The following is a 12,646-nucleotide window of genomic DNA, read 5'->3' as shown; positions in this document are numbered from 1 at the left end:
TTACAGTATGTATAGGGGGCCGCAGATTCTGTGCTGCTGGACGGTCATCATACAGATATAATATCCCTGGTTACAGTATGTATAGGGGGCCACAGATTCTGTGCTGCTGGGCGGTCATCATACAGATATAATATCCCTGGTTACAGTATGTATAGGGTGCCACAGATCCTGTGCTGCTGGGCGGTCATCATACAGATATAATATCCCTGGTTACAGTATGTATAGGGAGCCACAGATGCTGTGCTGCTGGGGGGTTATCATACAGATATAATATCCCTGGTTACAGTATGTATAGGGAGCCACAGATTCTGTGCTGCTGGCGGTCATCATACAGATATAATATCCCTGGTTACAGTATGTATAGGGTGCCACAGATTCTGTGCTGCTGGGCGGTCATCATACAGATATAATATCCCTGGTTACAGTATGTATAGGGTGTCACAGATTCTGTGCTGCTGGGAGGTCATCATACAGATATAATATCCCTGGTTACAGTATGTATAGGGGCCACAGATTCTGTGCTGCTGGGCGGTTATCATACAGATATAATATCCCTGGTTACAGTATGTATAGGGGGCCGCAGATTCTGTGCTGCCGGGCGGTCATCATACAGATATAATATCCCTGGTTACAGTATGTATAGGGGGCCGCAGATTCTGTGCTGCCGGACGGTCATCATACAGATATAATATCCCTGGTTACAGTATGTATAGGGGGCCACAGATTCTGTGCTGCTGGGCGGTCATCATACAGATATAATATCCCTGGTTACAGTATGTATAGGGTGCCACAGATTCTGTGCTGCTGGACGGTCATCATACAGATATAATATCCCTGGTTACAGTATGTATAGGGTGCCACAGATTCTGTGCTGCTGGACGGTCATCATACAGATATAATATCCATGGTTACAGTATGTATAGGATGCCACAGATTCTGTGCTGCTGTGTGGTCATCATACAGATATAATATCCCTGGTTACAGTATGTATAGGGTGCCACAGATTCTGTGCTGCTGGGCGGTCATCATACAGATATAATATCCCTGGTTACAGTATGTATAGGGTGCCACAGATTCTGTGCTGCTGTGTGGTCATCATACAGATATAATATCCCTGGTTACAGTATGTATAGGGGGCCACAGATTCTGTGCTGCTGGGCGGTCATCATACAGATATAATATCCCTGGTTACAGTATGTATAGGGTGCCACAGATTCTGTGCTGCCGGGCGGTCATCATACAGATATAATATCCTCGGTTACAGTATGTATAGAGTGCCACAGATCCTGTGTTGCTGGGCGGTCATCATACCGATATAATATCCTCGGTTACAGTATGTATAGAGTGCCACAGATTCTGTGCGGTTGGGTGGTCATCATACAGATATAATATGCCTGGTTACAGTATGTATAGGATGCCACAGATCCTGTGCTGCTGGGCGGTCATCATACAGATATAATATCCCTGGTTACAGTATGTATAGGGTGCCACAGATTCTGTGCTGCTGGGAGGTCATCATACAGATATAATATCCCTGGTTACAGTATGTATAGGGTGCCACAGATTCTGTGCTGCTGGGAGGTCATCATACAGATATAATATCCCTGGTTACAGTATGTATAGGATGCCACAGATTCTGTGCTGCTGGGAGGTCATCATACAGATATAATATCCCTGGTTACAGTATGTATAGGGTGCCACAGATTCTGTGCTGCTGGGCGGTCATCATACAGATATAATATCCCCGGTTACAGTATGTATAGGGTGCCACAGATTCTGTGCTGCTGGCCGGTCATCATACAGATATAAAATCCCTGGTTACAGTATGTATAGGGTGCCACAGATTCTGTGCTGCTGGGCGGTCATCATACAGATATAATATCCCTGGTTACAGTATGTATAGGGTGCCACAGATTCTGTGCTGCTGGGCGGTCATCATACAGATATATGTATAGGGTGCCACAGATTCTGTGCTGCCGGGCGGTCATCATACAGATATAATATCCCTGGTTGCAGTATGTATAGGGTGCCCCAGAGTCTGTGCTGCTGGGCGGTCATCATACAGATATATGTATAGGGTGCCACAGATTCTGTGCTGCCGGGCGGTCATCATACAGATATAATATCCCTGGTTACAGTATGTATCGGGTGTCACAGATTCTGTGCTGCTGGGCAGTCATCATACAGATATAATATCCCTGGTTACAGTATGTATAGGGTGTCACAGATTCTGTGCTGCTGGGAGGTCATCATACAGATATAATATCCCTGGTTACAGTATGTATAGGGTGCCACAGATTCTGTGCTGCTGGGCGGTCATCATACAGATATAATATCCCTGGTTACAGTATGTATAGGGTGCCGCAGATTCTGTGCTGCTGGGCGGTCATCATACAGATATAATATCCCTGGTTACAGTATGTATAGGGTGCCACAGATTCTGTGCTGCTGGGCGGTCATCATACAGATATAATATCCCTGGTTACAGTATGTATAGGGTGCCGCAGATTCTGTGCTGCTTGGCGGTTATCATACAGATATAATATCCCTGGTTACAGTATGTATAGGGGGCCGCAGATTCTGTGCTGCTGGGCGGTCATCATACAGATATAATATCCCTGGTTACAGTATGTATAGGGTGCCGCAGATTCTGTGCTGCTTGGCGGTTATCATACAGATATAATATCCCTGGTTACAGTATGTATAGGGGGCCGCAGATTCTGTGCCGCCGGGCGGTCATCATACAGATATAATATCCCTGGTTACAGTATGTATAGGGGGCCGCAGATTCTGTGCTGCTGGACGGTCATCATACAGATATAATATCCCTGGTTACAGTATGTATAGGGGGCCACAGATTCTGTGCTGCTGGGCGGTCATCATACAGATATAATATCCCTGGTTACAGTATGTATAGGGTGCCACAGATTCTGTGCTGCTGGACGGTCATCATACAGATATAATATCCCTGGTTACAGTATGTATAGGGTGCCACAGATCCTGTGCTGCTGGGCGGTCATCATACAGATATAATATCCCTGGTTACAGTATGTATAGGGAGCCACAGATGCTGTGCTGCTGGGGGGTTATCATACAGATATAATATCCCTGGTTACAGTATGTATAGGGAGCCACAGATTCTGTGCTGCTGGCGGTCATCATACAGATATAATATCCCTGGTTACAGTATGTATTGGGGCCACAGATTCTGTGCTGCTGGGCGGTTATCATACAGATATAATATCCCTGGTTACAGTATGTATAGGGGGCCGCAGATTCTGTGCTGCCGGGCGGTCATCATACAGATATAATATCCCTGGTTACAGTATGTATAGGGGGCCGCAGATTCTGTGCTGCCGGACGGTCATCATACAGATATAATATCCCTGGTTACAGTATGTATAGGGGGCCACAGATTCTGTGCTGCTGGGCGGTCATCATACAGATATAATATCCCTGGTTACAGTATGTATAGGGTGCCACAGATTCTGTGCTGCTGGACGGTCATCATACAGATATAATATCCCTGGTTACAGTATGTATAGGGTGCCACAGATTCTGTGCTGCTGGACGGTCATCATACAGATATAATATCCATGGTTACAGTATGTATAGGATGCCACAGATTCTGTGCTGCTGTGTGGTCATCATACAGATATAATATCCCTGGTTACAGTATGTATAGGGTGCCACAGATTCTGTGCTGCTGGGCGGTCATCATACAGATATAATATCCCTGGTTACAGTATGTATAGGGTGCCACAGATTCTGTGCTGCTGTGTGGTCATCATACAGATATAATATCCCTGGTTACAGTATGTATAGGGGGCCACAGATTCTGTGCTGCTGGGCGGTCATCATACAGATATAATATCCCTGGTTACAGTATGTATAGGGTGCCACAGATTCTGTGCTGCCGGGCGGTCATCATACAGATATAATATCCTCGGTTACAGTATGTATAGAGTGCCACAGATCCTGTGTTGCTGGGCGGTCATCATACCGATATAATATCCTCGGTTACAGTATGTATAGAGTGCCACAGATTCTGTGCGGTTGGGTGGTCATCATACAGATATAATATGCCTGGTTACAGTATGTATAGGATGCCACAGATCCTGTGCTGCTGGGTGGTCATCATACAGATATAATATCCCTGGTTACAGTATGTATAGGGTGCCACAGATTCTGTGCTGCCGGGCGGTCATCATACAGATATAATATCCCTGGTTGCAGTATGTATAGGGTGCCCCAGAGTCTGTGCTGCTGGGCGGTCATCATACAGATATATGTATAGGGTGCCACAGATTCTGTGCTGCCGGGCGGTCATCATACAGATATAATATCCCTGGTTACAGTATGTATAGGGTGCCACAGATTCTGTGCTGCTGGGCGGTCATCATACAGATATAATATCCGTGGTTACAGTATGTACAGGGTGCCACAGATTCCGTGCTGCCGGGCGTTTATCATACAGATATAATATCCCCAGTTACAGTATGTATAGGGGGCCACAGATTCTGTGCTGCTGGGCGGTCATCATACAGATATAATATCCCCGGTTACAGTATGTATCGGGTGTCACAGATTCTGTGCTGCTGGGCAGTCATCATACAGATATAATATCCCCGGTTACAGTATGTATAGGGTGCCACAGATTCTGTGCTGCTGGGCGTTTATCATACAGATATAATATCCCCAGTTACAGTATATATAGGGGGCCACAGATTCTGTGCTGCTGGGTGGTCATCATACAGATATAATATCCCCGGTTACAGTATGTATAGGGTGCCACAGATTCTGTGCTGCTGGGCGGTCATCATACAGATATAATATCCCCGGTTACAGTATGTATAGGGTGCCACAGATTCTGTGCTGCTGGACGGTCATCATACAGATATAATATCCCTGGTTACAGTATGTATAGGGGGCCAAAGATTCTGTGCTGCCGGGCGGTCATCATACAGATATAATATCCCTGGTTACAGTATGTATAGGGTACCACAGATTCTGTGCTGCTGGGCGGTCATCATACAGATATAATATCCGTGGTTACAGTATGTACAGGGTGCCACAGATTCCGTGCTGCCGGGCGGTCATCATACAGATATAATAGCCCCGGTTACAGTATGTATAGGGGGCCACAGATTCTGTGCTGCTGGACGGTCATCATACAGATATAATATACCTGGTTACAGTATGTATAGGGGGCCACAGATTCTGTGCCGCTGGGCGGTCATCATACAGATATAATATCCCTGGTTACAGTATGTATAGGGTGCCACAGATTCTGTGATGCCGGGCGGTCATTATACAGATATAATATCCCTGGTTACAGTATGTATAGGGTGCCACAGATCCTGTGCCGCTGGGCGGTCATCATACAGATATAATATCCCTGGTTACAGTATGTATAGGGTGCCACAGATTCTGTGCTGCCGGGCGGTCATCATACAGATATAATATCCCCGGTTACAGTATGTATAGGGTGCCACAGATTCTGTGCTGCTGGGCGGTCATCATACAGATATAATATCCCTGGTTACAGTATGTATAGGATGCCACAGATTCTGTGCTGCTGTGTGGTCATCATACAGATATAATATCCCTGGTTACAGTATGTATTGGGTGTCACAGATTCTGTGCTGCTGGTGGTCATCATACAGATATAATATCCCGGGTTAAAGTATGTATAGGGTGCCACAGATTCTGTGCTGCTGGGAGGTCATCATACAGATATAATATCCCTGGTTACAATAAGTATAAATATAACCAGGATTTAGCAGGTACGTGAATACAGATTTGCAGTGTAACAATGTAACAGACAAGAGAGAGGCTTCCAGTCCTGTGACGCTGGCTGGGCAATGTGGTTGGCTACTATGTAGGCTAATGGGCTGTTGGCCTTTACCAGGGACTCACACAATGGGGTTTGGGCTTCTAACAACCCGATGTGTAAGTCACGGGTCTCTGACTGTGGTCCATGGTACGGGTAAGTGGGTAAGAAGGAATTGTGGGCAGACAGAAACTGGTCATGGTGCATATTATAGCATAGGTAATGGGATAGGGTCAGAATGAGAAGTACAATACTAGTGGACAGCCTGAACCAGGTCAGAGAGAGGTCAGAGGTCACACTGGGAAGTCACTAAGAGGAGTATCATAGGAGAGAGCAAAGTCAGATCAGAACACAGGGATTAACAACGGAACTATTGTAGAATGGAGGCCGTAGTACAGGTGGTAACATTAATACCCTGACACAGGGTAGTGCCTGGAAACTACCTTTTATAGGGAGTGGTACTAATGTGGCACCAACATGAAGTTACATGTTTTCTGCCTGTCCCTATAAATCTTACACAGAGCAACGCACATCTCCCTGCTGCCACCAGGGACCGGGCCAGAGCCACCTATACTGGTACCAGGAAGGGGAAGCACTGGTCATCACCATGGGCACTGGGCAGATGGGAGGCAGAAGGATGAGATGGTTGCCATACTCAGACTGGCACCTGTCATCCACAGTACTGCAGGCGCCCAGGGAGAACCAGCATCACCAGATGCACTAATATAATAAGGGTTACCGTACCTACATAAATCCCATTACTGTAGGAAAGTATTTATAACGGAATAACTTGTACTCAGTAATAGTATGAAATGGCAAACGGGTTTTTCTGGTCTAATCTTTGCGCTTGAAAGCTGCCCTAGGTTATATCGGATAGTGTGAATCACCTAACACACCCCATAGATATACAAAAAGAAGAAAATACCGATACAATCCTTTAGGCGCTATCTGTGAACAGTCCTCTTTAAAGGATTTTTGGACGATAGGACCCAAAAGATAAAAAACAAAACACCACAATAGTGTAATACAATTTTTGAAAGATGAATATGGACAGGAATTCAATCACAATTAGTTCTTGATAGGTGGACTCGTACCCTTCGCGTTGGTCTACTGTTTTAAGGTAGACATAAATCGCTTGTGAAGGAGCGGCCTGGTTGCCGTACGGTTTCACCCCTTTAAGACGATAATCCACTTGACTCCAAACAACTCAAGGGACAGAAAATAAACCACAATAGTGTAATACTGTTATGGTAACATATTCATCCTTACTGAGGGGACCCGTACCGTCTGAGTTGGTCTACTTTTTGAGGGTAGACATAAATCACTTATAAGGAGCGGTCAGGTCACCGTGGGAGCACTTCACTTATTCACTCTGCTTGTAGCTCATAAAAGTAAAAGAAAGCTGGTATGGTGTAATACCGCTTTATTCACAAACATTTAAAACACATATACACAACAGGGTAATAAACTCCAGACTCTCACCGAGTAGTATTGTCCACAATGAAAATGCAGACAATAAAGCATAAGATGTAATCCAGGCGTCCCTGCAGCTTCTCTCGGTGCACAGTCCAAAGTCCTTTCCCCTTACTCCACCGCCAACGCGTTTCCAGACCACAATGGTCTCTTTGTCAAGGCATATGGAGTGGATACAAGAATGCTGTATTTATACCCCTATACGGGGTGGCCTAATTCCAGACACAGATCGTTCCTGACCTAGGTGGGGAATAGAGGTCAGGAACGATCTGTGTCTGGAATTAGGCCACCCCGTATAGGGGTATAAATACAGCATTCTTGTATCCACTCCATATGCCTTGACAAAGAGACCATTGTGGTCTGGAAACGCGTTGGCGGTGGAGTAAGGGGAAAGGACTTTGGACTGTGCACCGAGAGAAGCTGCAGGGACGCCTGGTTTACATCAATTGCCTTATTGTCTGCATTTTCATTGTGGACAATACTACTCGGTGAGAGTCTGGAGTTTATTACCCTGTTGTGTATATGTGTTTTAAATGTTTGTGAATAAAGCGGTATTACACCATACCAGCTTTCTTTTACTTTTATGAGCTACAAGCAGAGTGAATAAGTGAAGTGCTCCCACGGTGACCTGACCGCTCCTTATAAGTGATTTATGTCTACCCTCAAAAAGTAGACCAACTCAGACGGTACGGGTCCCCTCAGTAAGGATGAATATGTACTGAATTTCGACTATGTTACCATAACAGTATTACACTATTGTGGTTTATTTTCTGTCCCTTGAGTTGTTTGGAGTCAAGTGGATTATCGTCTTAAAGGGGTGAAACCGTACGGCAACCAGGCCGCTCCTTCACAAGCGATTTATTTCTACCTTAAAACAGTAGACCAACGCGAAGGGTACGAGTCCACCTATCAAGAACTAATTGTGATTGAATTCCTGTCCATATTCATCTTTCAAAAATTGTATTACACTATTGTGGTGTTTTGTTTTTTATCTTTTGGGTCCTATCGTCCAAAAATCCTTTAAAGAGGACTGTTCACAGATAGCGCCTAAAGGATTGTAATAGTATGAAATGGTTGAGGGGAAAGGGGAAGAGCGATATCTCTATATCTGTATGTTATTTCCAGCAGATGGACACAGAAGCAGGAATACCTCGGAGGGACGTCTTATTCTGTCTCCAGATTATAAAACAGAAGATAACATCATACAGGATTCTCCAGAAGACACCTCCATTACCCTAAATATACAGCCAGTGCCTCACAGTGCAGATACATCACCTGATACCTCTAATCCTGAGGACTGTTCTCCTGGTAACTCAGATACTGCTACACAAAGAACAGCTCATACAGGTGCTGACATATTTACCTGTTCTGAGTGTGATATGTGTTTTATAAATCAGTCAGGTTTTAATAGACATCAGAGAAATCACACAGGTAAGAAACCATTTCCATGTTCTGAGTGTGGGAAATGTTTTACCAGCAATTCAGATCTTGTAAAACATGTGAGAACTCACACGGGTGAAAAGCCGTTTCCATGTTCTGAGTGTGGGAAATCTTTTGCCCAGAAATCACAGCTTGTCACACATGAGAGAACTCACACAGGTGAGAAGCCATTTCCATGTTCTGAGTGTGGAAAATCTTACGCTAATAAATCATCTCTAGAAATACATCATCAAACTCACACAGGAGAGAATCCATTTACATGTTCTGAGTGTGGGCAAGCCTTTACCTTGAAATCATCTCTCGTTAAACATGTGAAAATTCACACAGATGGGAAGCTGTTTCCATGTACAGCATGTGGGAAATGTTTTACGCAGAAATCTGTACTTGTCCGACATGAGAGAAGTCACACAGGTGAGAAGCCATTTCCATGTTCTGAGTGTGAGAAATCTTATATCAGGAAAACAGATCTAGCTATACATGTGAGAACTCACACAGGTGAGAAGCCGTTTCCATGTTCTGAGTGTGGGAAAACTTTTATCAAGAAATCAGGTCTAGTTATACATGAGAGATCTCACACAGGAGAGAAACCATTTCCATGTTCTGAGTGTGGAAAAACTTTTATCAGGAAATCAGGTCTAGTTATACATGAGAGACCTCACACAGGTGAGAATCTGTTTCCATGTTCTGAGTGTGAGAAATCTTTTATCAGGAAATCAGATCTAGTTATACATGTAAGAATTCACACAGGTGAGAAGCCGTTTCTATGTACAGAATGTGGAAAATGTTTTAAGCAGAAATACATACTTGTCCGACATGAGAAAACTCACACAGGTGAGAAGCCGTTTCCATGTTCTGAGTGTGGGAAATCTTTTCTCAGGAAATCAGATCTAGTTATGCATGAGAAAACTCACACAAGTGAGAAACCATTTACATGTACAGAATGTGGGAAACGGTTTAGGAAGAAATACGGTATTGTCCGACATGAGAGAAGTCACACAGGTAAGAAACCATTTCCATGTTCTAAGGGCCCAATTCAGATCTCTGGGCTGTAAGTTTTTGGAGCCCAGCAATCAGGCAAACTCCGCTCTGCACTAGTAAAATCCTGCACATGTGCACAGCTGTGATTGCGATGGCTGTGCGGAGATTGGGGCCACTGATGACATCAGCATCCCTCCCAACAGCCGGGAGACGTCTCTCAGGAAAATCTGGTGTATATCCCGAAGCACCCGGCACCTGTCTATCAACTTGGGTGCACCCATAGCCATTTGTGGAACTCTTCTAAAAGCCATGATATAGAGCAGATAGAGAGGTAGAACCATGTGTATGCAGTCTTCTAGGTATGAGCTGTTATATTGCCTATTCCTTATTATTATTTTTTATTGTACTTAATAAAAACCTAAAATATAACCATCTTTATACAACACTGTGTGGCCCCTAACAATTGCATGGTTTCCCTTTTATACTCCGGGCCCTATTATATGATGTCAGAGTGATTGTGGTTACCCGGGGATACTATATCCAGCAGATCATTGCAGTTTGGGAGCTGGGACCAAATTATAATTTTTGATCCCAGTAATCTTAAATAGAAATTAATGTGATACTATCTTTGTATCCTAGTGACCATCATAGGACAGAGGGAGCTTCCTAGTAGCAGTCAGGAAGGGAGTATCCTAGTGACCATCATAGGACAGAGGGAGCTTCCTAGTAGCAGTCAGGAAGGGAGTATCCTAGTGACCGTCATAGGACAGAGGGAGCTTCCTAGTAGCAGTCAGGAAGGGAATATCCTAGTGACCATCGTAGGATAGAGGGAGCTTCCTAGTAGCAGTCAGGAAGGTAGTATCCTTGTGACCATTATAGGACAGAGGGAGCTTCCTAGTAGTAGTCAGGGAGGGAGTATCCTAGTGACCATCGTAGGATAGAGGGAGTATCCTAGTGACCATCATAGGATAGAGAGAGCTTCCTAGTAGCAGTCAGGGAGGGAGTATCCTACTGACCATTATAGGACAGAGGGAGCTTCCTAGTAGCAGTCAGGGAGGGAGTATCCTAGTGACCATCATAGGACAGAGGGAGCTTCCTAGTAGCAGTCAGGAAGGGAGTATCCTAGTGACCAGCGCAGGATAGAGGGAGCTTCCTAGTAGCAGTCAGGAAGGGGAGTATCCTAGTGACCAGCGTAGGACAGAGGGAGCTTCCTAGTAGCAGTCAGGAATGGAGTATCCTAGTGACCATCGTAGGACAGAGGGAGCTTCCTAGTAACAGTCAGGGAGGGAGTATCCTAGTGACCATCGTAGGACAGAGGGAGCTTCCTAGAAGCAGTCAGGAAGGTAGTATCCTTGTGACCATTATAGGACAGAGGGAGCTTCCTAGTAGTAGTCAGGGAGGGAGTATCCTAGTGACCAGCGTAGGATAGAGGGAGCTTCCTAGTAGCAGTCAGGAAGGGAGTATCCTAGTGACCGTCATAGGATAGAGGGATCCTCCTAGTAGCAGTCAGGGAGGGAGTATCCTAGTGACCATCATAGGATAGGGGGAGCTTCCTAGTAGCAGTCAGGGAGGGAGTATCCTAGTGACCATCATAGGATAGAGGGAGCTTCCTAGTAGCAGTCAGGGAGGGAGTATCCTAGTGACCATCATAGGATAGAGGGAGCTTCCTAGTAGCAGTCAGGGAGGGAGTATCCTAGTGACCAGCATATGACAGATGGAGCTTCCTAGTAGCAGTCAGGAAGGGAGTATCCTAGTGACAACTGTAGGATAGAGGGAGATTCGTAGTAGCAGTCAGGAAGGGAGTATCCTAGTGACCATCATAGGATAGAGGGAGCTTCCTAGTAGCAGTCAGGAAGGGAGTATCCTAGTGACCATCATAGGACAGAGGGAGTATCCTAGTGACCAGCATAGGACAGAGGGAGCTTCCTAGTAGCAGTCAGGAAGGGAGTATCCTAGTGACCATCATAGGATAGAGGGAGCTTCCTAGAAGCAGTCAGGAAGGGAGTATCCTAGTGACCATCATAGGACAGAGGGAGCTTCCTAGTAGCAGTCAGGAAGGGAGTATCCTAGTGACCAGCATAGGACAGAGGGAGCTTCCTAGTAGCAGTCAGGAAGGGAGTATCCTAGTGACCAGCATAGGACAGAGGGAGCTTCCTAGTAGCAGTCAGGAAGGGAGTATCCTAGTGACCATCGTAGGATAGAGGGAGCTTCCTCGTAGCAGTCAGGGAAGGGAGTATCCTAGTGACCATCATAGGATAGAGGGAGCTTCCTAGTAGCAGTCAGGGCGGGAGTATCCTAGTGACCATCATAGGACAGATGGAGCTTCCTAGTACCAGTCAGGAAGGGAGTATCCTAGTGACCAGCATAGGACAGAGGGAGCTTCCTAGTAGCAGTCAGGAAGGGAGTATCCTAGTGACCATCATAGGATAGAGGGAGCTTCCTAGTAGCAGTCAGGAAGGGAGTATCCTAGTGACCAGCATAGGACAGAGGGAGCTTCCTAGTAGCAGTCAGGAAGGGAGTATCCTAGTGACCATCATAGGACAGAGGGAGCTTCCTAGTAGCAGTCAGGAAGGGAGATTCCTAGTGACCATCATAGGACAGAGGGAGCTTCCTAGAAACAGTCAGGAAAGGAGAATCCTAGAGACCATCATAGGACAGAGGGAGCTTCCTAGTAGCAGTCAGGAAGGGAGTATCCTAGTGACCATCAAAGGATAGAGGGAGCTTCCTAGTAGCAGTCAGGGAGGGAGTATCCTAGTGACCATCATAGGATAGAGGGAGCCTCCTAGTAGCAGTCAGGAAGGGAGTATCCTTGTGACCAGCATAGGACAGATGGAGCCTCCTAGTAGCAGTCAGGAAGGGAGTATCTTAGTGACCATAGTAGTAGTAGTACGTTTATTTATAGAGGGAGTTTCCTAGTAGCAG

The 12,646-nt window shown here is 45.5% G+C and overlaps 1 protein-coding gene across 6 annotated transcripts in view; it reads left to right on the top strand.

Moving 5' to 3' along the window:
* The window catches only part of LOC146053265 (uncharacterized), a 187,512-nt gene extending 177,333 nt beyond the window's left edge, over window positions 1–10,179 (top strand). For 3 of the 6 annotated variants that reach the window (XM_083167975.1, XM_083167976.1, XM_083167972.1), the window contains one exon: window positions 8,432–10,172. In XM_083167975.1, the coding sequence (XP_083024101.1) occupies window positions 8,432–9,798 (1,367 nt within the window). In that variant the 3' untranslated portion in view covers window positions 9,799–10,172. Of the gene's footprint in view, window positions 1–8,431 lie in introns of all 6 variants that reach the window. The other 3 variants (XM_083167977.1, XM_083167974.1, XM_083167973.1) reach the window with 3 other exon arrangements.
* Window positions 10,180–12,646: the final 2,467 nt, after the last annotated feature.

This window comes from Crinia signifera, unplaced genomic scaffold (assembly GCF_055691185.1).
Source record: "Crinia signifera unplaced genomic scaffold, ASM5569118v1 HAP2_SCAFFOLD_134, whole genome shotgun sequence".
NCBI classification, from domain to species: Eukaryota; Metazoa; Chordata; class Amphibia; order Anura; family Myobatrachidae; genus Crinia; species Crinia signifera.
This window is presented reverse-complemented; position numbering and strand designations above follow the sequence as displayed.